This window comes from Gopherus evgoodei, chromosome 23 (assembly GCF_007399415.2).
Source record: "Gopherus evgoodei ecotype Sinaloan lineage chromosome 23, rGopEvg1_v1.p, whole genome shotgun sequence".
Lineage (NCBI taxonomy): Eukaryota > Metazoa > Chordata > Testudines > Testudinidae > Gopherus > Gopherus evgoodei.
The window spans coordinates 9,874,305-9,897,453 of record NC_044344.1 but is presented as its reverse complement, the minus strand read 5'-3'; the positions used below and the strand labels follow the sequence as shown (position 1 = coordinate 9,897,453).

Genomic DNA, 23,149 nt, shown 5'->3' with positions numbered 1-23,149 from the left:
CAATGGGATATTCTGATGTGAGGTTTCCTCAGTCCCTCCTCCTATTGAAATTGTTCCCCTTCAATGAAAATTTGAATAATTAAATATTAATTGGGGCTGAGAAAGTTAGAATGACTCTACAGCCTAGCAGTTAGAGCACTCACCTGAGAGGGGCCGCAGCCTGTTCAAATTCCTTCTCCCTCTCAGGAGGGGGGGGGGGGCAGGGACTTGAACCAGGGGTCTCCCACCTATGAGGTGAGTGCACTAGGCTATAGTTAGAAAGGAGCTCCTCTGTCTTGTTTTGTGTGAGTCCCCTGTGGTAGCCTCTGGGCACACCTGCCAGAGTAGGTCCCTGCATATGACTTAGATGGCAAAATGCCTCTGTTTCCCGCTTTGTGAATCGCACTGGGGCTTAAGCAGGAGATAGCCGTCTGGGCAACTAGAGGGAAGCAGGTGTGCACATGCCCAGAGCCAGAATCGTGAGCGCCTGGGCCCCTTTTACTGCAAAAACTTAGGTACTGAGCAAGTTTAGGCGTTTACAGGTTTAGGGCGATAGCCAAACAGGAGTTTTGTGGATCCCAGTGGTCCCTAGTAGGACATAGGAGTCTAAGTACCTTTGTGGATCAAGTAACCTTAGTACAGAAGGAAAGTGCAGCTTGTAGCATCCCTCACTCTTCCCCCAGGGGCTCCACATGTTGAACAAGCGATATGAAGAGACTGAACGCTAAGAGGCTCCACAACTGAGGAAAAGCAGCGTGTGGAAGAAGAGCAATATCCTAAATCTCTTCAAAGGAACAAGCAAAACCATAGTGAAGTGACTGCATCCATCCCGCTCCATGACTCAAGGCTGCTGGTGTAACGAAATAGCTTTATAAAGAAGTTATTGGACTCCGCTGGAGTTGATCTGCTTATTTGATACAATTCTCTCTGGCTGATTTTAACTGTACAAATGAAGTTTACTTATATAACTGAATGTTAACTCCAAATGTCCCTAATAGTCCTCTAAACTGCGATGATTAGTTGTAATAATGTAGATGGCTTGAGAAACATAAGTACTATAGAAGTCTCTTTTTAAAAAAGAACTTTCAAAATAGTTTTTAGAGATCCCTGTCATTGTTTATGTCCCCATGGTGCATCTCTTGGTGGGAGGTGAAATTTTGCTGCTACTTCCTCAGATTGGATCTCCTGCTGTGAAATAGGTTAAAGCACAGGAAATGCAGTTTACGAGAAAAGGCAGACATTTCAAAGTGATTTGCACAGCAAGTTTCCCCCCTCCCCTCGTCGACTTAAATTAACAATTTTAAAATAAAATATTAAAAATTTCTTTACAGTGCTGCAGGTCTGTGCCTTTTCTTGTGCACTCAAATGGGCTCTATCATTCCCTTAGTCCAACTCTATATCATCAGATTTGCCAAACTGGCAGAGATTCCTGTTCAACTGTACATTTATTTTTACTCTGTTTGCAGTAAAACAAAGTCTGACTGCAGTGACTGATTCTCATCTGACATGCAGACATACTGACTAGAATACCTTTTCCATTACACTATAGTTTTGGAAGGCAAAGCTTTTATCCAAAGCCCCAGCAACTTCCTTTCCTGTCCTTAATCCACGCCTGCCTCCACTTGGACAGGCATAGCCACTTCCTTTCTGAACTCCCCCCCCTCATTTGTTTGCTTTTCAGAAAGCTGATTCAGCCTTAAAGCAAAGAGAGTTGCTATGCTTTTGAGTGGCACTTTACATTCTCTCTGATGATGCTCCCAAGCTTTGGAAGAAAAGGGAATAAGAACAAACGACAAGGTAATCCACCATAGTAACCAGACTAAGTCCTTTTAATGTTGGAGTTTAGCAAGAGGCAATTGCAAGAGCAAGCCCCTGGCTTTAAAAGTGCAAGGAAAGACTACAGTTAACATAAAGTCACTTAGTTTTCTTCCACGGTGGAGCCTGCTTTTTGTGTGCAATATCCATATTTAATCAGAAGCTTGTCAAAAATATTTAAGAAATGGCAAATCGGGGTGGAGGCATTCATGTTTTCTGATGTCTTTTTCTCAGTTCCTCAGAGGCCCAATGATTGGGAGGTTGGGGCTGTTCTGTGTATAAACCCTTCCCTACAGGCCCATTTGCTCCTCACTGGGAGGGAGTCATTCCCTGGGGAAGAGGAGACTGTCTTTGCAAACAAGGTTCCTGGTTGCTCAGGAAGAGGGAGGAATTCCCTCTGGATGGAGATGGAGAGGAATTTTCCCTTCACGCCACAGGGAGTTAAGAGGAAAGCAGGGAAAGTGGATTCGTGCTGATCATCCTTATGCATCAGCTCCGTCTCCTCCCTCTGCGCCTGGTCTGCTGCTGCCAGTGCTCCTTGAAAGCGCCCTCTTGGCTGGGGGAGCAAGGCAGCCCAGGTTACTCTTACCCCTGAGTGTTAGCACATCAGCCACCCGCTCTGCCCCCCGGCCTCCCATCAACAGCCTTGCAGTTCATTGGAGGGTGAAACAACCTGGGTGGGTATAAATCTCCACCAATCCCCTCCCTTCTGCACTAATCCAGTTCTGCTGACCCCCCAGCCCCAACCCCTCCTATGCAGGCGGGCCCCTTTCCTCACTGCATGCACAGACACCCCCATCCCAGACACCAGCTCCTCCACTTGGGGCAGGCTCTAACCTCTCACCCCACCGAACCCCTCCTCCGTGAGGTAGCCCCTCCCCTCTACACTTGACCCCACTTCTCCTGTCAGGTGCGCTGGCCCCCCATGCACACTCCTCTTCACCTGCACGAACACCTACCCCCCCAAGCCCATGCATTGGCCCCTCCCAGCCCCCCATTAGCCCCTCCCTCTTCCTGCATTCGCCCCCCACCCCATGCACTAGCCCCGCCCAGCACTGACCTCCCCTCCCCCTCCCGGCACTGACCTCCCCTCCCCCCACAGCCGTGCAAATCTCGCGAGAGAACACGCGCTTTCACTAGTGTGTCTTTGCACCAATCGATCCCTATCGGGCCGGGCCAAGTCGGACCAGGGGGCGGACCCGGCCGCACCGACACCCGCCCCACCCCCACTAATCGCCGACTACTCGGGCTGACCGTGCAGGGAGGGGGGTGCCCCGGATTCTCGTGCCCCCACCTGCGGCTCATCGGAGCCGCCCCCCCCCTTCCCCGGGGCCTTTGTCCTCCGAGGCCGTCACCGCCCCCCTCCCCGGTCCTCACGCACCTTGGCCGGGAGGGAAGCCTACGCGAGGTCGGGGATCTGCGGCCTCCCCCGGCGAGGGGCTCGCCCCGCTTCCCCCCCACCCCCGGAGCCGCGTGGAGCCCGCTGCCCGCAGCGGCAGGGCGCCTGGCTCAGGAGAGGCCGCGGAGCCGCCCCGGGCCTCCCCCTCCCGCCCGGGTGGCCGCAGCAGGTTCCCCCCGCCCCCCTCCTGCCCCCGGCGGCGGCGGGATCCGAGCGGGGTCCGGGGAGCTGCTGGGCCGGGCCGGAGGGGAGAGGAGCGGCGGGGGAGCAGCGCCAGGTGAGAGCCGGGGCCGGGGCGGTGAAACGCGGCTGGAGGGGCCCGGAGCGCGGCCCCTGCCCCGGGGGAGCGGGGTCAGCGCGGCCTGAGGGCGGGCGGCGGCCTGCGCCCCGGGCGGGGAGCGGCCTGGGCCCCGGCGGTTGCTAGGGCGCTGCTGGGATGGGGGAGCGGGGCCCGGCCCGGCCCGGCCCGGGGGTCCCTGGCCCCGCTGCCGGGGCGAGAGGGGGCTAAGCGCGAGGCCAAGGGGCCGGCGAGGGCGGGCCGGGGCCGGGGCCGGGCACGGCCTGTGGATCCCCGGCCTGGCAGTTGAGGTGGTGGCTGCCTCGGGTGAGAGGGAGGCCGGGAGGTGCAGGAGCCGCCGCAGCAGCGGGGACCTGGTGCGGGGGGGGGAGGCTAAAATCCTCCTTGGAAAGACCTGGTCCCTGATGTCAGGCAGGGCCCCCGGCTCCTGGGAGACACTGAGAGTCTGGGCTGCCAGCAGCTCTCACCAGGGGCATCCCCGAGCCCTGGGAGGCTGATAAACCCATGGTGCCAACCCCGTGCCCCCCAGCACCCCTATATCCCAGCCCAGTCACTCCAGGGCTGGGACCCCCTGTCCAGACGGGCCCCGTGCCACTCCACACCATTATTTAAGGTGATTGAAGTATCTGCAGGTTTGTGGGCCTGCTTCCCTGTCATCCCACTTCTCCCATCTCTAGCTTTTCTAATTTCCAAATGAAAAGAGACCACTGACAGCTTCCTTAAATGGAGACCAGAGGATTTTATTCATCAGACGTCTCAATTTGTTAGGGGGTTTTATGGCTTGTTCAGGGGCTGAGTGTGTGCATGTAAATGCCCCCAATGGATTCGCTTAGCACCTTGGAACTTAAGATTTCCAGCATTTAGAGGAAATGAGATTTATGGGGACAAAATGGACAGCAAATAGAAGGAACAAAATTGTACGCTGGCTTTTCTAGAGGGCACTTGCTGCCCTTCAAGAACTTTCCGTGGAGCAGATGATCTTTATACAGCAAATCTGTATTCTCTCATTTTTTTCTGTCTTTCGCTCATGTGGAGAAATGAAACTGGAACAGAGATTTCTGGAACTTACCAACTTGCTTAAAATGCAATTGGCAAGATGTGACTCGCAGTTCTAATAAATTCTGCAATTCCTCCCTTTTTTCCCCCCCTCAATTAACTCTCAATTTGTACATTTCAGGAATTAACCCAAACTACCCAATGATGTGGTTTTTTTAAACCTTTCATATAATAGCACCAATTTTAATGGATCACCTGGAAGTACCCAGAAGTATCCAGCTATATGGGAGGAACTTGCATGCTAGAAGTATCTGGTACATTGTCCAGTAAAGGGAGAGGTTTAAAAAAGTATCAGTCTCTCCCTCCCATCCCTTTCCTGGAAGAACCCAGATTTTGTGTCTTAGGTGGTTGTCACAAAAGCAAAAAAGTAGTTGTGTGGCATTTGGGGTTATCTAGTGCTTCAGGGAGTGGCAGAAATAGAGAATTGTCAGGCGTAAAGGGTGTTTTAGCCCTACGATAGTCGGAAAACTCTAAAGACTTCAGACCAAACCCCGCTCTCCCCCCCGCCCCCCAACACACACATGCCCCGTTTCCTCTGCAACAGATTTAACAAAATACCCAATAGGAGAGGGTGGAATCATTGTTAGCAGTAGAACTGGGGTTATTCAAGTTAAGAAATTTCCAATAGCTGGTAATAGTATCAAAAGATGGAACTCTCCAGAATAGGCCCTTATTAAAATAACACCTTTTAAATTAAAATGTGGCAAGTCGCATTTTACTGCATAACCATTTTGAATCTATATTGCATGACAGAAATTATTTGTATACAGTCACTTGATACTACAACTATTTTTGAGCATCATCAGTGCCACAGAAAATACGTTCTTTCCCTTTTCTTTGCATTGCGTAATATGGTGTATTTTTCTCCCATAGCAGCAGAAATGATGGAAGAGTTGCATAGCCTGGACCCACGACGGCAGGAATTGTTGGAGGCTAGGTTCACTGGAGTAGGTGTCGCCAAAGTGAGTAAAAGTACCTGTGATATAGCAGGCACAAATCTTGACCTATCTTGCACACTTTTTTTAAACATAAGTAGTGCTGTTTCACTAAGAGAAAGTTGTTCATTGATAGTTTTATTTTGTCCACGAACTTATTTTAAAGCAGGTGTAAAGAGGATTGTACAGTACTAAAAATAGTATGAGGCATTTGCTTCTCTGTGCAGGGACACCACAGTGTGTGTGAATTTGTTCTGTAATGAAGAGCTAGTTTTTAAAAAAAAAAAAAAGCAAATCTTAAAGTATAAAAAAAGGCCCCGCACCACACCATCACTTCTTTTGGCAGAGGCCGTGTAGCCCACCTCTTTCCTATCTCAGAAGGCTTGTTTGGGAACCAAATATTAGTAACTTAGGTGACTACCGTTATGATAAACTTGCATGTAACCAGGGTTAAGGCCATCAGAAACTTGTCCATTCAATTCTTCTTTGAGAACAACTGAACTTGTGTGAGCTCAGTTATATTCAACTAAAATTTGCTTATTCAGAGATAAGCTTGCATACTCTTGAGTTCACAACCTACTAGCAAAATCCTTCCCTTCTCTTACTGTATGACTTTGTACCTGATCAGAATTTGCATTTCTTGAGTCAGGCATTCAGTAATAAGTTGTGTAACTCTCATCCTTTTGTTTGAAATACCACTATTGGGTTTGATCTCCATATGTTTGTGTGTATAGTGTTACAGATCCTGTACTAGCGTCTCTTCGTTTCTCCCACCTTTGTAGTTCTTAAGATGACAGTGGAACAGTGATAACGTTCCAGTTCGCACACTTTAAACACACTGAGTTTCAGACCATATCAAGCTAGAAAGGAAATGTAACTAGGTAACCTATTGCTATAAAAGGTTCAGCCACCTGTTCGAATCGTATTGGGAAGAGGGAACTCAGTAGCTGATTTACCTTTCTCTTTTATGAAAAGTACAAAATAAATATATCAGAGCTTGGAATGGTTCTATCTAAGTTTATATTTTGTTTCTGAGCTAATTTGTGTAGCAGTTGTGTTATGAAGCCCTGGAAGCAGATCAGTAAGTAAACAGTCTGCAACTTAAAGCTTACTAAGACCTGGTCCAAACTTAAAAGTTTTACTGCTACAACTTTCAGTAAGGTGTGTGTGTGTGGTTTTTTGGTTTTTTTTAAACTGACATAGTAATATAGGTAAAAACCCTAATGGGATGCAGTTTTTCTGGTATGAAGATGACTTGTACTGGTATAAATAGTCTTCCCCTTCTTGTGTGGAGTGAGCTATACTGATATAATTGTGCCCGTGCTTCAATGGTGGTGGTGATGGTGCTGGACCTCTTTAACTTTACAAGTATAGATAAAGCAGTACAAATTTCTAGTGTAGACACCCTTAGATTGTAGCCTTCTTGAGGGCACGACCCCAGTCTCTTTATATTGTACAGTACCTTAATACATTGTTAACTTAGGAAGCTGCTTCTTATAAAGAAATAACTTTTAAGCAGATCGAGGAAGCTATACATACAAAACTGCATGAGGTTATACAATTGGGAGAAAAATGCCCTTCCGCTGCTCAGGTTAATATTGAAAGCTACCTTGCTAATTCATATGCCGTTGAACCATAACTTGATGATCTACCTAAAGAGAACAGTTTCTCATTATTTCCGGCTTTACAGCAGAGGCACAATGTACAGTAGTAAACTTTGTCCAGTATAAAATACGGTACAGTACCACAATCTGTGGGTGTAATGTTAATCCCAGATAGTATATGCTCTACTAGGCCAATGCTTTTTCAGAATCTCTGCCCATCACACTCAGCACTAACATCTGTAGCTCAGTATTTCAAAGTGAGCATGTTTGGAAACCCATGATATGGTTTTTAATAGATTGAAGGAAGATTTTAGCTCTCTTCAGTTGGGTGTGGAAGGAAAGCCACTTCAAATGAGTTAGTGCCATCTAGTGGGATTGGCACCAGCCTCTTGGGATGGAAGGTATTCTGTTGCTGTTTGTTGCATAAAAGGAAGAAAGTAAATGTCGTCTCAGATGCTTTCTTATCGGGTGAGTAGGACAGACAGCTATAACATTGAATTTCCTGCCTTTTATTAATGTGACTTATTGCTTTGTATTTATTGATAAACAAAAAGCACAAATGAGGCCTGTGCAAAATAAACAAATGCTAGTTTGTATTCTTACTACTAATTACAGCATATATAGTTTTTTAACTTTTGTTCACTTGCAAACCTGGGAAAATAACGCTGTTTTTAAGAATGTTTCTACCTGAAAACCAGTGTGGACTTGCACTGAATTTCCTCAGCCTCAGACATTAAAGAACATGCCCTTTTAGAAACTCTTGAAATAAGCAAAATCACGGGTGCAAGAAAGCAGTGTTTGTAGGCAGTTGATGGAACTCCGTCTACATGAAACAACCATGTAACTAGAAGCGGCAAAGAGTTCTGTGACATCTTACAGACTAACAAACATATTGGAGCATGAGCTTTTGTGGGTGAATACCCACTTCATCGGATGCATGTATTCACCCATGAAAGCTCATGCTCCAATACGTTTGATAGTCTATAAGGTGCCAAAGAACTCTTCGCTGCTTTTACAGATCCAGACTAACACGGCTACCCCTCTGATACATGTAGCTAGACATCTTCAAAGCAATGGTGACTTGCTGGGCACCTAGCATTGCCATACAGTTTAAGTGTATTCCTTTGCCAAATTCATGCCTATGTTGATTCAGGAAGGTCTTGCTTTGTAAATTGTTGACATGAGCTGGTACTTGGTTACTTATTTAATAGCTCCCATAGCTTAGCTTTCAGTAGCAAATGAACAGTAAAGTTCAATTGTGAGGCATACTTCTAGCTGAACCTCTATTTCCCACTTTGGGTCAGTCAGTGTTGAAGACAAGACGTAGTTTGAATTCCTGTGGCTAATGTTTAGTTTTGTCTGTCTTGTCTTTGTCACCTTCCTCTATCTCACGGCTGGTAAGATACAAAGTGGGATAGTTCCAAAGGATTTGTACCATTTCCAGGTATTTGTACCAGATATGAAGAGGGCTAGCTGGTTATGGGTGGGAGAGTGCACATACACTCCTGCCTCCATCATGCAGGCTAAATCAGGATGGATCGTTACTGTAACATATCCGTCATCCACTAGCCTGCTATTGGAAACCAATGTCCACAAGTTAAACTTGTCCTGGTTTGCTTTGCTGCAGCTGTGCTGATTCACTCATTGTTAGAATTTTTTTAAAAATAAATCTGCAATACTTCAAGACAGCACTGACCCTCTGTATTTGGCTATAGTAATTATCTAGATCCAAATGGGTACACTAAAACTCAGGAAGCATTGGTCACTACTGTTTTTGAATTTGCATGTAGGATACAATAAAGAGGGACATGGAAACAAATACAGCCTGAATAGTGTTTGTGCTGCAGGATATCTAGATCCAAAAAAAAGTATATTGTTTCCATAAAAACAACAATATTTTGCAACCTGTTTTTGCTTTTTGAACCCTGTCTCTATCCAGGATTGCGTATCCTTTATCACCAAAATAAGCTTAGCAATTAGACCTCTGTTTTAGCTATAAATTTACCAAGTAGAGGACTGAAAGTCAAGTGACAGCATTATTTCCCTCTAGGAAAAAATGCAGTCCCCAAAAGTTATCTACCGTGTAATTAATGCACACATTCATAGAGCAGCAGAGTAGGAGTTCTGAGTTATATAAATGGATTCATCAGCTAGCAAAGGAAGTACCCAGAGTACTTTTTTTCCTGAAGATTTGGTGATTATCTGGATGGATTTGAAATAATCATATATAGCTACTAAAGCACAGAAATGAAAGTCAGATCCGGGTTCTACTTCAGCTCTGTCACTGACTCAGTGTGACCTTTAGGTAAGTCATTTGACCTCTTTCTGCCTCAATTTCTCCATGTGTAAAATAAGAATACAACCTTCCTTGCAGGGAGGTAGTGATTGATTAATCGGTGCTTGTAAAGCACTCTGAAATTTGTAGATGGTATCTGCCATAGAAGCGTGCAAAGCATTAGCATATGTCTGTGCTACGGACACTATACTGAGGTTTTTCTGTCAGTGTAGGAACACCAACTTCTCGAACAACATTAGCTCAGTTGATGGAAGCACTCTTCTGCAGACATAGGCCTCGTCCAGACTAGGGGAGGAAAATTGATCTTAGATACGCAACTTCAACTACGTGAATAACGTAGCTGAAGTCGAATATCTAAGATCGAATTACTCACCCGTCCAGACGGCGCGGGATCGATGTCCGCGGCTCTCCGTGTCGATTCCGGGTTTGGGTTGATGGAGTTCCGGAATCGATGTAAGCGCGCTCAGGGATCGATGTATCGCGTCTAGACTAGACGCGATATATCGATCCCCGAGCAATCGATTTTAACCCGCCGATACGGTGGGTTAATCTGGACGTGGTGATAGCTGCATCTACACCAGTGGTTCTCAACCCGCAACCCAGTCAGCATACATTTGCTGCCTGTATGACATCCTCAGAGCCATATAGGTAGTATACTTATTGTGTGGATGTGGTCTGCATAACACACACAGAGCTGCATATGCGGCCCACGGTGGTAAATAGGTTGAGAACCACTAGTCTACGCTGAGGGTTATGTCAGCGTAACTATGTCAGTCAGGGGTGTAGTTTTATCACATCTTCACCAATGTACCTATGCTAATAGAACTTTCAAATGTAGACCAAACCTGGGCGATTGAAAACCAGGTAACTATTGAAAAGTGAGTCAAACTTGTAAACTTACCTGCCTCTCAGACGCAGCAGAGGTGACCTATGGAAACTTTAATGGCAGCATATTTATCTTTTATCTGGATATTTGGAAAGGTCTAGTTTTAACCAGCATTGCAGAAGTTTCAAATACCACTTGTGTGTGAAGGATGTCTTTCTTTTTTACTTAGACTATATTATACCTCTTATATTGAGGTAAAGAAAGCATGAAATAAGGAAGAATATTTGTGAAACATGTTTCATCTCAGGGCTGGCCTACTTACTAACTAGCACAAAAGTAATTTGATCGGCTGTAATTCACACCTTTTGATTATCTTGGTTCAAATTTGTGTAAGTGACCCTAACTTGCAATGGAATTGGAAAGGGTCCGTTGCTTCCATTTAAAACTGTGTGATCAATGTATATAGCCTCTTTGCTTCCCTGTTGACTTGCAGATGTGGAAGTTGCACAGGTTTGGTTCACCTGAGAAGGATCATCCTAGTTTGGTCTAATTAAGTGTCCTTCTGCAGTTGAGTTGACAGGAGTGTTCAGCAGAGTTTGCTATTCAAAATTATCCTTCGTGACTCCTTGTAGAATTCATGTTACCTTTCACCATGAGGAATGCATCCACTACGTTCAAGCAGATGGTTTAGATGGTTCTCATCAATCTCAACCTCAATGAACTAGCCCTAAGTTATTTGTACTACATTTACCAAGTTGTGAGAGGATCATGTACAGTGTGTTGCAAATTGTTGTTTGATGTCCACTGGGTTATTTCACATTGGGGAACGGACAGACTTAAACTGGATGTTGTTAAGCTAGTCCACTTCCACTAAACAATGTTAGAGAAGGGCTTTCCTAAAGACTGCGGGTTATTTCTGTCATAATGTCAGCCAATACTGCTTGACTGCAACCCTTCCCATGGTTCTTACAAAGAAGAAAATGACTGACAAGCTTGTGTGAGTTGCCAAATGTGAGCAGGCTTTCAAAGCCCTTATGGATGATTCTTGCAGGTCAGTAGTGCTTTTGCAGCTAGATTACAATATGAACATTGTGCTGTGCGCAGATACTTCAGATGTGATTCACCTGGTGGAGTGCTACTCCAAGGCCCACAAGTGGGGAAGAACACGCTGCTTTATATCAGCAGGAAATTACTTCCTTGGGAAGCAATGAATGCCATTGTGGAGAAATGCCTTGCCATTGGATAGATCCTCCAAAAACTATTTTTATTTAAATGGCCTGTACTTCAAGATGGTGACTGACCCCCATTTCCTTGCACTGGTTACACTAAATGTGTAGGCTTAAGGCAAAACTTCTCCAGTGGACTGTTATCTGGAAACAATACTCTTAAATTAGTCAGCTGTAACACAGCCAAAAATGCAGTGCCATTGGACTTCCTAGTAGCAAGGAAGATCTTTGGCAAACATCTCCTGGTCCAAAAGTGACGTAAGGGAACTGGCAATATGTTGTCGCCAGACTTTTATTTTGTTTTATATGCTCTATACAAAGCGTTGTCTCCCTGCTCTCTTTGATAAGATCTTCTGTCTTCTTTGGATTAATTCTGTGTCTAATTTTAGTATAGTTTTTAATTTTAAACAGTCACAAGATGAGTGGAAATTAAGTACTGTACATTTGTTTGTATGTCAGATACATAGAACTAAATAGGAAAAAAACAGGAATGAATATAGGAGTTGGAACTACATATAGTTAGAATGGGGAAAAAAAAACATCTAAAATGTACAGACTCTTACTGACTATTTATCTAAACCTGTTGCTATAAATAGTTTTGCTAAGCACTTGATTTCTCATGTCACCATGAAGATCAGTGGGCATCTGGTTAGATGACTGGGGAAACTCAAGTAGCATTGTGAGAAGAGATTTAGCTGAGAACTTACCTATGTTCCTTAGGCTTTCTGGGTCATCAGAAATCTTCACCGCTCCTGTTTAGCATATATTCCAGTGGTCAGAGAAGGCAATGTGCTGTAATAGTTAGAGGACTGGGAGTCAGGAAACCGATGTTCTGTTCCAGAGTCCTTTGCTGACTTGCCTTGTGATACATAAACCAGCCTTCAGTTCCTTGTCTATAAACTACGGTTAAGGGCCTAAGATAAAAGATGCTATATAAACCACTAGAGGAGGGGGAGCCTAGGTTTCACTGAGAAACTGCTGTTGTAGAGACAGGCTTGTTCCCTGTTAATCATTGTTTCTCTTCTAGGGCTGCATTTTAAATGCAGTGTATCTTGCTATTCATGTAGAACTGAAGCCTGAATATACTTTGATTTCAGCCGTGGTATAAAATAGAAGAATGGACTACTTGTCCATTCTCTCTTTCACCATATATTTTTGGTGTTGGAGGCATGAGGATATTTGTCTCTTGTGATTTTCAACAGGAGTTCTGCTTTTGAGAGAAGCCTCATAAAGAAAGTAAGGTAGAATTGAACTCAGCATTGAATTCTGTCCTTCAAGAAACTGATTAGAATTTAATAACTATTCTGGTGATTTGTGAAACAGATTCAGTTCCAGCTTGCTCTTCTTCCATAGCTGTACCTAGGCCGTAATTAAACCAGCCATGTTCAGATGCAGAATAGTTATTTTTGGTGATGGTGTCAAAGGTCAGGAGAACACTGCATGACTTTCAGATTCCACGTTGAGTTTTCAGGTGAGCAGTTAAGAAAACAGCTTTTTAACTCAAACCGAATAGGGTTGGTCTGTGTACATCATTGAGGATACTTACATATCTGACACTTCTACATACCTTTTTCTGACTGCCCATAGCCTACATCATGTTACTCCTCTGGGCTGTTCTAGAATACAAGTCACTGGGATGAAATATAGAACCTCCTTAAACAAATGGAATATCTTGAGCACAACCTGCTCTGAAAAGCTCAAATGTGGCCTTTTAGGAACATATGTTTCTGTCGCTTACTCTCCATGAGTGAAATGGAGGCAGCGAGATTGTGGGTTCATCATAATATAGATTCTTAATATGTCTGAAGCAGGGCACAAATCTGAGACACTTCTGCACCTAATAAGCTTTATTAAGTTGTAGAAGCGACGCTTTAACATGGTACCAAATGCTGACTTCTTGACGGTACTGTTGAGATTCAGGTTTATAAAAGGAAATGATGGATTTTTGAGGGCATCATTTGTGAAGTTTGTAAACAAACTTTTTTACACGGGCAAAGAGATTAACCTTCTGTCACCACTTGCCATAAGTGCCGCTTGAAGGTTGTTTCGAAGGTTAGCATTGGCACTTCTGTTCAGTCCTGTTGTCAGGGGTTTATCACTTGGTCATTTTAAATAATGCACCTGGGTCGTAACTGAAGTACAAGATTCTGTCAAGAAACAACTTACTGTGAATACATTTTTAAAACCAGCTGGATTTTAAATTGTCGTGTTTTAGGAAGGAATGCTTTTGTTTAGCTTAACCATTTTTTGTGCTGATAAATGGTTTTGGGGAGGAAGTAAAGGGATTTATAATTTGCAATATGGTCTAGAAAATAACTTTTCACAAATCTAAAGTTTTTTTAAAATGTAGAGTCCTAAATATAGTCTTTCAAACTACTCCAGTGTAGCCTTTTTTTTTTTTTTCCCCCCGGAACACCTTATTATGCCTCTTTACACACTCAGATAAACAAATCAGGGCTTAACATTAAAGTTGTAATATAGATTTGCAACTGCTGAAATTTGGCCTTACTTTGAACTTTTTGGTTCTGACTGGCATGTATCACAACGTTAACTTTATTTAAACATAGTTGTGCTGGTACTCCTGGAATGTTCTGTATATAAAGCTGAGGTGGGGGTGGAGGGAAGGGTTTTCTCACAAATCTAGCTTGGTCATGCTGTTATTTCGGCACAGTCTCCATTTCACTCATACGGAGAATTAACTTGGTATAATAATGAACTACTGTGGTGATGCCGTTTCTGTGATGGTGCATCAGCGTTCTTGTTTTTGAGTGCCTCACAAGTAGAGCAGATATAGCTTACACCAAGGGAGGAGGTTTCTCTTGGCCAGAAAGCGAGGCTTAGTCTTTCAGTGAGCCATGAGGTGATGTTAATGTTGAAATCTAGAATGCTGCCTATACGCTGCTCCGGTTGAAAAATGTGCTTCATGTTCATTACTCTTTCTGTTTGCTAATTAAAATCATCGTGTAGCGTAAGCCTTTATATGTTGCAACCCAACCCGCCATCCTCCTTTGCAACGAGGAAAATTTTAAGGGGTGAAAAGGAGTAAAAACAAAACCAAAAACCCCAGTGAAGGCATGGCTTTGTCCGGTCACTCCTCAGTAAAGATTTTGAATAATTAATTTTGACTTTTTATGTCATTGGAAAGATACCCTCACACAGAATAATTAGTTAGGCTATTACACCTAACTGCAGCAGCAAATTTGTGTGATTCACTGCAGTTTCCTTTTAGATTGGATTTGCTGCAGTCTTTGGACCAGATTTACAAAGGTATTTAGATGCCTTGTGATGCAGATGGACCACTAATTGGCTTAGGCACTTTTGCAAATCTCACAAGTTGACCATCAGCATCTTTTGGTGCCTAAATACCTTTGTAAGTCTGTCCCAAAGTCTGCTTTTGGACACTAATTTTTGGTGTGATGGGAGCAAACATCTCTACTTTTGGGTCAGTCAAGGATGACTGAAATAGTGTAGCAAGAGAAGTTCCCTGCAATCTCAACCAGTACAACTAACACATGGCAGCAGTAATAGCCAGCTTGCCAAATGGAAAATACCTTTAAATTCTTAGCCCTGGGTCAAGCAGGTGCTTGCAGGAAGAGCTGCTTTGCTTTGCTATTCAGCAATTCAAAATGTTTTCTTTCACAAGCTAATTGTTTGACCTTCGCTAACATTACTGTGTTGGTTAGAATGGGATATTTCAAATGGGCATGAGACTGTCATTGCAAAGTGTTTTAAAGGCTGAACTGAAGCTAAGACGTGTCCGCAGCTTTCTTGCCTTATATGAAAACTGTCTCTAAGTTGTTTTTGTTTTTCCACCTGTAGGGTCCATTGAACAGCGAGTCTTCCAATCAGAGCTTGTGCAGCGTGGGCTCTCTGAGTGATAAAGAATTGGAGGTAAGCAGCCACTGTTCCTAATAGTCATCTGTTATAGGTTAAACATGAATGGGTTAACAAAGCCCAGAATGGATTCTGTGAGCTGAAGATGAAGATTTCCTAGTTCAGGGCTTTTGTGTGGAACAGGTTACTAGAAGAATCTAGACTGAGTCTAAGGCCTTGGCTACACTCACACTTTACAGTGCTGCAACTGGGGTGTGAAAAAACACCCCCCTGAGCGCTGCAAGATACAGTGCTGTAAAGCGTCAGTGTAATCAGGGCAGCAGTGCTGGGAGCGCAGCTCCCAGCGCTGCACGCTACACCCGTAAGGGATGTGGTTTACATGCAGCGCTGGGAGAGCTCTCTCCCAGCGCTGCTGCGCTGACTACACTCACGGCAGCGCTTTGAAATTCCAAATGTAGCCATACCCTAAGTCGTATGGATGTTAGAGCATCCTGCAAGGCCCACCTAGTTGAGGTTTTCTCATTATAACAGATGCTTTTCTTAAAGATAAAAAAAAAGGAGGGTGGTTTTACTGCAGTTAGAATGGTGGTTTGTGAAACTAAGTCCTCAATTGCTGTTTGCAGTACTTGGTGGCTGTTTTGAGTTGCAGTTTTGGGCAGACCAAAATAAAAGGGAGCATGCTTAGAAAAGTCCAAGTCTTTCACCACCCTCCTTCATACTTCATGTATACGTGAAGTTTTAGAAATATGTACAAGAAGATAAGGATTTATATAAACTGACCTGTAGAATGAAAAGGAAATAAGGCCTGATAGTATTACATGCTTCCTCTTGGTTACTTTCATTATATTTGAACTAAGAACTGCTAAAGCAACAAAGTTGAACTGCGGTTACTTTTTAATTTAAATTAAGATTGCCAGTTAGTAATGCGGTATCTAAATTTAAATAGTTTGTTTAAACCCACGATAAGATAACTTCCTACTTCACTTACCAGCCAAGTGCTGAGTTTTGGATCATATTTCCCCTTTAATACATTACAGTACAGGTATCAAGTATCTGGTGCAGTCAGTACTGTAGGAATACACAGTATCTCGAACTCTGGGCTTGACAGGTAAGTAAATTAGGAAATGGTCTTCAATTGTTTGAAGATCTTGAGTATTAAGTATCTACATATTTTTGTTTTGCTCCGGTTTTACGGTCTACTTCTAGTAAGTTTGACTTAGATTAACTAAGGAGATCCAGTTGTCTGCCACTCTTCGCTTTTCAGTCTGGTGTTTTAGCAGTGAGTAGGTGATCTTATGTAGCCTACCTCTTGTGCAATTGGGTGAATGCGAGAATGACTACTTAATATTGAATTTTGTTAATTTAAGGATAATATGAAGCTAAAATGCACTCGCAGTCTCCTGTTGTAATCTTATTAACGCTGTTACAGAGCCTTTGGAGTCACTATTGCATGAGGATATTTGTGAGATGCTCCTGTCAACGATGGGGTGCAGATTCCTTTGACTTTGTGTTGAGTCAGTGGTTTCTTGTACCAATATTATATCTACATAGTGCCCATTATCAAAATGTTGTCAGTGAGGGTCTGTTCATTGTACTGATGATGTTATTCTATAAAGTAGTGCACAGTGTGTTGGGTTTTTTTAAAGCGCCAAACAACCCTTTCTACCTTCTCACCCCAAACAAAACCAAAAACCAACCCTCATCTCCATTAGGGCTGGCATGTTATGGCCTCCTACATTCCCTCAGATCTTAGGTTTAACTTCTGGCTGTGTCAGCTTCATTCTTTTATCGTTTCAGAGTAGGCAGGTTGGTTTCTCTGTTTGTTGTGTGGACATCAGTTTCTAAGAACCATGAATCTTAAGTTTGCCACAAAAGTTTTGGCCAAGATTTCCCTACCCTTTGTTGTGCAATGGGCACTGTGGCTTTCCTCCTCTGTCGTTCAGTGGTGGCTGATGACATGTGTAAACAAATAGCTTGGAAAATATTTTGGGCCTGTTGGGGTAAAATGTATGTGATAGAAAGGACCAGCTTTTTCTCTGTTGTAAATTTGATAGGTTTTTTCTAATACATAGAACTTCAAAACGAAGAAAGACACAAGGAAACAAAACTTGAAGTCCCGCTGAAGGAATTCCTTGTATCTGAAACACTTCACATAATGTGTAAATGATTTTTTGTGTAACTTATGCGAGACAGCACCTAGGTACTAAGAGCACTAGAAATCGGTTATTGAATGGGCTGCAGTCAGTTGGGTGAGATTTTCCAGAAAAGTGCTGAAATGAGCATATGTCCTATTGAAAGGCAATGTAACTTGAGCTCCTGACTCACTTCAGCATTTCTGAAAATCCCATCCTTGGAACATAAACAGACTGGGCCCAATTCTCAACTGCCCTGCATCTTGTGTAGCCATTTAGACTAGTGAAAAGTGGGTGTTAAACACTGCCGTTCTGATTTGATTGAATTTTATGCTTGAGCTGCAGCAGACTAAAAGACTACATGATGTACAGGGCAATGGAAAATCAGTCCTACTATGTCTAAAATATAAAATAATCTCTCCCTATTCCCACCCCCTTCTGATTTCTAACATGCTCTCTTATTTTTGCTGTGCATAGGTCTAAAGGTAGTGTCTAAGTACTGAGTACAAAAACTAATGCACTTGGGAACTGGAACGACCATTGGGGACCTGCAGCCTAGTTATTTAGTATTTTGGTTGTTTTTTAAATTCTGGAATAACAGCAGAAATGTTAATTTTGAAGTATTTTTTAACAGACTCCCGAGAAGAAACAGAATGACCAGCGGAACAGGAAAAGAAAAGCAGAAGCATATGAGACCAGTCAAGGTAACCTATTCTCCTGACCCTTCACAGGATTTCCGACCAGTTGATAATTGGCTTCACTTTTTAAAGAGTTTTGGTGTCAAAAGAGAGTAATGGTTCATCTCAAGGGTGTGTCAGGTAGCTTGTTAGGAATTTATTTGAAGTACTTTCTGCGATAGTGTAGTGCTCCTCTGGGAGTCCTTGTTTGCATTGTAAGAAAAACATTCAGTCCTACAACAACGTACTGCAGCATTCATGTTTACTTCTGAACTCTAGAATTCTTATTGGAGATATATCATCGGGCCAGACTGCACAAGGAGAGACTGGATGTGGGTGCTCATATGGGTTATGTGAATGTCATGTGCTTAGTCACATGGGTACAGTCTGCAGTTGAAATCTCTCTCATTTTTGCTGTACTTTGAAAAGCTTTCATTCATTTTCTGCATCTTGTTCCATGTAACACTGGAAACCTACTTTAACAACCAGCTAGAGAACAAGTTGTACTCAAAAGTATAAAACAGCAGATGTCGTCTTAAAGAAAAGAGAGTCTGATTTCAATCCAAGCTCTCACTCTCCTCTTAGTGGGTGAACATTGGGAGGATGGAAGGAATAGTTGTTTTGACAATAGGAATCTGCTCCTACAACAAAATAACAGATTCTATTGATAGTGGACTGTACCTGTAGTGTTTGGAAAGAGATGGAACAACAGTTAAACTTTAATGAATCTGTACTGAATCACCATTATCTCTCTAGCTCTCATAGGAAGGATTGTGGGATGCTTAATGTACTCACATTGAGTACAGTAAGTTACGTAAAGGCAAGAGTAGATTGTATATAGTAACCTTTATTATGCTGTTACCTTGAAGGAAGTTTTGAAAGATCCACATTGCACATGAGAGCAAATATTTCCCTTGTTATTTGCAGAGAAACAAATGTCAAATTGCGTCTGTCAATTTTGGAATTAGTCAAACTGTCAACTCTCCTAATTAAAAAAAAAAAAAAAGGTGTAGAGATTCTAATCTTGGGACTAATTATTGCTGCGCAGAAGCTCTTCTTCTGTACTAGGTGATGGAAGGAGCACCTAAGTGTACGTCTTTATTTACATGAATAGGTTTCTCAGAATGGCATCCGATGTTTACATTTGCAAATCAAGTTTGCCTTCATTCTGTTTCCCTTCCAGGAAAAGGCACTCCTAGGGGACATAAAATTAGTGATTATTTTGAGGTAAGCTAACTTAAAATTGAATTTTCAGAGAAATCTGTTCTTAAATCCTTGTTTGAGGTATTTTTGTTTTTTTGTTTTTTGTCTCACCACTGCATTAAATCATAGCTTCTGGTGTAGGGGATTCGCTGTATCACGTTGATAGGCTTATGAATTTGAGTAGGGCAGAATATTTGAATCTTGTTTCTAAATTAAGCTAATTTCTATTTCTTAAATTTAAACAATTGAGTTACTAAATGTTATAAATAGCAATCTCTTTAAAACCGTTTTGAAACTGACTTCTATTGGGATTTGAACCTTGCCTCAGGAGACTGAGCATCCTTTTGGCAAGCCCACTGTGGTGATATTAAAAGCCCCAGTCCTGCAGAGGAATCTGTCAATAGAGTCCCATTAACTTAAGTTGGACAGATCCTGTTCAGAGTTCAGCAGGATCTTAAGTCATTGCAGGATCAAGACTAAGAAGTTAGCCCCACTGAGAGGCCAGCACCAAGCACAGAGTGGAGATATCAAAACGGTGATGAATACCTCTAAAAACTTTAAGAAAACTCATTGGATATATATTCTTGGCACGTTTTCTTTTCTAGCATGTACAAACTACAGCCTGTTACTTTTCATCCCTAACAACTTGTTCTTCACTTTATTCTGAGTAGTTAGTTGGCTTGGAGTTAGCAGTGCTTTTGCTAGCACCTCTTCCTTACTGTCTTCAGACATTGCTCAGTTAAAGCATGGCACAGGCCATAGTACAGGAACATAGGAACTTCCATACCAGATTAGACCAGAGTGCCAGCGAATCTGATACCCTGTTCCTGACTGATAACAGATAATTCAGAGCAAGGTGCATGTCGTCTTCTCCACACCCCACCCTCACACACACACATGTACACAGAGGGCACAATTAGACATACCGGCCATGGGAAGGTCTTCCTGTATTGTTAGAAGTTGACTTATCCTGAACCATATCCCTTGGTTTAAAATAAGAAATTCTATCTAATGTAGCTGTGGATATTTAACCAATGAAAGCATTCACAGTCACCTCTTGGTATTATGGGTTACCTAGGGAGGTGGTGGACTCTCCTTCCTTAGAGGTTTTTAAGGTCAGGCTTGACAAAGCTCTGGCTGGGATGATTTTGTTGGGGTTGGTCCCACTTTGAGCAGCGGGTTGGACTAGATGACCTCCTGAGGTCCCTTCCAACCCTGATATTCTATGATTCTATAATAGATATAGTTCTTGCTCATTTTCTTTTGTAAATGGCCAAACCTCAGTCAGTGAATTTTTTTATTTTTTGTTGTCTTTAGTGTCCACTAAAACATGTTGCTAGGGCTTATAAGGAAGGTCTTTATGCTTTAAGATAAATATGCAGCTTCTATGCAGCTTTCCCCCCAAAAAACTTGCTTAAGCATAGTATCTTTATGAAGTGATTGATCATATGTATCTTTTTGGTCAGTTTGCTGGGGGAAGTGGTCCAGGAACCAGTCCTGGCAGAAGCGTGCCACCTGTCGCCCGATCCTCACCACAGCATTCCTTATCCAATCCCTTACCAGTAAGTATTCCCTCTGAGGAAGGTGCTAAATGATGCAGTGGATATGCCAGATAGGAGATTTTTCTGAACAAAATAGGGCAGAATGTTACCACAGTTAGTGAAAGGGACCTGGATTTTGTTTAGACTCTGAAATAGTTTCAGTGATCCTGCAGTCTATACAGAGCTAATAAACTGGAGCATAGCTGTAAAACCAGCTGTCCAGGTCCTGATGTGGGCATGTATTTGTTTCCAAGGAGCAAGTCCAATCTTAAACAGTTTATCTTGCATACTTCAAACCCCAGATGCCATTTCTTGATATAGTATAGACAAGTTCTGTCTGAAAGGGTTGTGGATTGGCCTATGTTCCTAGTAATAGAAAAAGTAGAACTAACATTTTCCATTCTGATCACTCTGCTTCTCTGTTGCATCCCTCTTCCTGCACAGTTTTGTCTTGTCTATTGCGGTTGTGAGATTTTTCCAGAGAAGGGATTGGCTTTCAGTGTCCTCATGGTGCCTAGCTCAGTGTTGTTCTGCTTTTCGCTGGGGTTCATAGAACTACTGAAATACAAATACATCGTTGTTAGTGCTGAAAAATATTTTATTCCACACTGATTTTTGGTGCTTGTAGCTTTTTGGGATAATCAATAAAAGCTTTCCAATGTGTGTGCATGCCCACTCCCCCACTTCTTTCATTGAGAAAGTTTCATTGTGCCATTTGGTCCCTTTTGTAAGGTTCAAATGTGAAGAGAATCAATATTTTAAAAAACTTTAAAGATATTTCAGAAGCTGCTTTTCTGTTATGATTGTGTAAGTGCCCTTAAAAACCACCCTTTGAATATGTCCTGGACCTAATCTTCAGATTTTCTTGAGCATTAGGAGAACCGTGTGGCAGTTTGGAGTCTTTTCCGGAGCATAGTGTACTGACAGTAAACCAGATACAGTGAAGCTTATGAGCTTTCCTGGCCAGTCTATTTTGAAGTCATTTGCATACCTCCTAAACTCATATTTGTCTAAATTCCAGTGCTGAGTGCTCTGGGACCATGCATTATACCCTGCAGAGTGCGACAAAAGAGAGAGATTGGACCTCAGAGTCCATCATCCATCTCCAGATCTTAATGAAACCCTTCCAAAGCTGCCTTAAAGTTAGCGGGGAATTAAAACATATATTGCTAGATTATTTTGTACATTTGTTGTATTTAACACAACAGCGTCTCCCTTCTTTAAAAAGAAAAGTTAATTCAAAAACCTCTTAATGACACCTCATGGATGACGCTTTACATGCACAACATTCAAAACCATTCTTCTCACCAGGATCTGGGATCCTGTGGTAAGTGCATGAGGGGCAGTTATTCCTTGAGTTCATTTTTTTTTTTTTTTGTATTTTAATGTATTGAGTATATAGAGACCTGGAGAGAACCTGTCCCATGCAGTCAAAACTGTTACAGGCAGCATTGGCTAAGTCAGTTGTCTTCTTTTTTTTTTTTACAAAGGTGCTTGTCATGAGTCTGTTGGCAGAGTGCCCTCTTCAGGAGCTACGTGGGGAGCACAAGCATGCACATCTAATTGCCCCACACCCATGCACACTGCAAGGTGTCAGTTTTGTAGGGCTGGCTAGTGCTCAGCCCTCTGACCTGAGGATGCTTGGTTGTTTCTTCCCCTCATGGTCCCAGGTGAAAGAAACAAAACAGTCTGCAGTCACCAGACAAGATAAAATAAAAGTATAAGGGAAAAGGAGAACCTGTAGGTGACTTCCATGAGGATATTAGTTCAGAGCCTCTTAGTTCAGAGCGGCCAGGGCAGTATCTCGTTTCACCCCCAAATGCACTGGGTCTCCAATGGAAGTCTCTCATTTCCCATCTTAATGCAGGGAATCCCTGTTCTCCTGTCTTTAAAGGCTGGGGCTCAGTTGGCTCTCATCCTCCCTGGGGAAGCTCAACTGCCTGCTCCCTTCTCAGGGTTGCCCCCTTCTGAGTGGAGTTCCCTTCTTTTGACTCCTCCTCCTATCCTGGCATGATTTGCAGGTGTGGAAGGGCCGGGCCACCCTTGCCCGAAGCAGCTCCTTAACGGCTTCCATGCTGGTGCGGGGTTTGTATACCCCCTCACAGTGCTCTTCAGATTCCTTGTCTTCAGTTCTGGTTCTCCTTTCTCCTGCAACCGTACTTTTAACTTTATGCCTGTGTTGTGCTAGTAGCATGCTTTGTAAGACCATTGCTTTGGCCACAAAAGAAAAAACCAGCAACAGTAGGAACAGGGAAAAAAAGAAAACTGAATATCATTCCCAGTTTAGGGAATTAGTGTGTGGGTAACGAAGGGGTTAAGCACCTTTTA

At 43.0% G+C, this 23,149-nt stretch overlaps 1 protein-coding gene and 1 long non-coding RNA gene across 6 annotated transcripts in view; one reads left to right on the top strand and one right to left on the bottom strand.

Annotated features, from left to right (window-relative positions):
- Positions 1-1,782: 1,782 nt before the first annotated feature.
- LOC115639085 lies at positions 1,783-3,271 on the bottom strand. The gene is made up of 2 exons (XR_003997595.1): positions 3,176-3,271; positions 1,783-2,350 (listed from the first exon to the last, which is right to left on the bottom strand). It is a non-coding gene; the product is annotated as an uncharacterized LOC115639085 (long non-coding RNA).
- Positions 3,272-3,435: 164 nt separating this feature from the next.
- TLK2 (tousled like kinase 2) overlaps positions 3,436-23,149 on the top strand; it is a 56,211-nt gene continuing 36,497 nt past the window's right edge. Inside the window, exons 1-6 of one of the 5 annotated variants that reach the window (XM_030541422.1) lie at positions 3,436-3,470; positions 5,421-5,509; positions 15,254-15,325; positions 18,035-18,104; positions 19,261-19,304; positions 20,747-20,842. In XM_030541422.1, the coding sequence (XP_030397282.1) occupies positions 5,429-5,509; positions 15,254-15,325; positions 18,035-18,104; positions 19,261-19,304; positions 20,747-20,842 (363 nt within the window). In that variant the 5' untranslated portion in view covers positions 3,436-3,470; positions 5,421-5,428. Of the gene's footprint in view, positions 3,471-3,900; positions 4,105-5,420; positions 5,510-15,253; positions 15,326-18,034; positions 18,105-19,260; positions 19,305-20,746; positions 20,843-23,149 lie in introns of those variants that run through there. The other 4 variants (XM_030541424.1, XM_030541423.1, XM_030541425.1 and 1 more) reach the window with 4 other exon arrangements.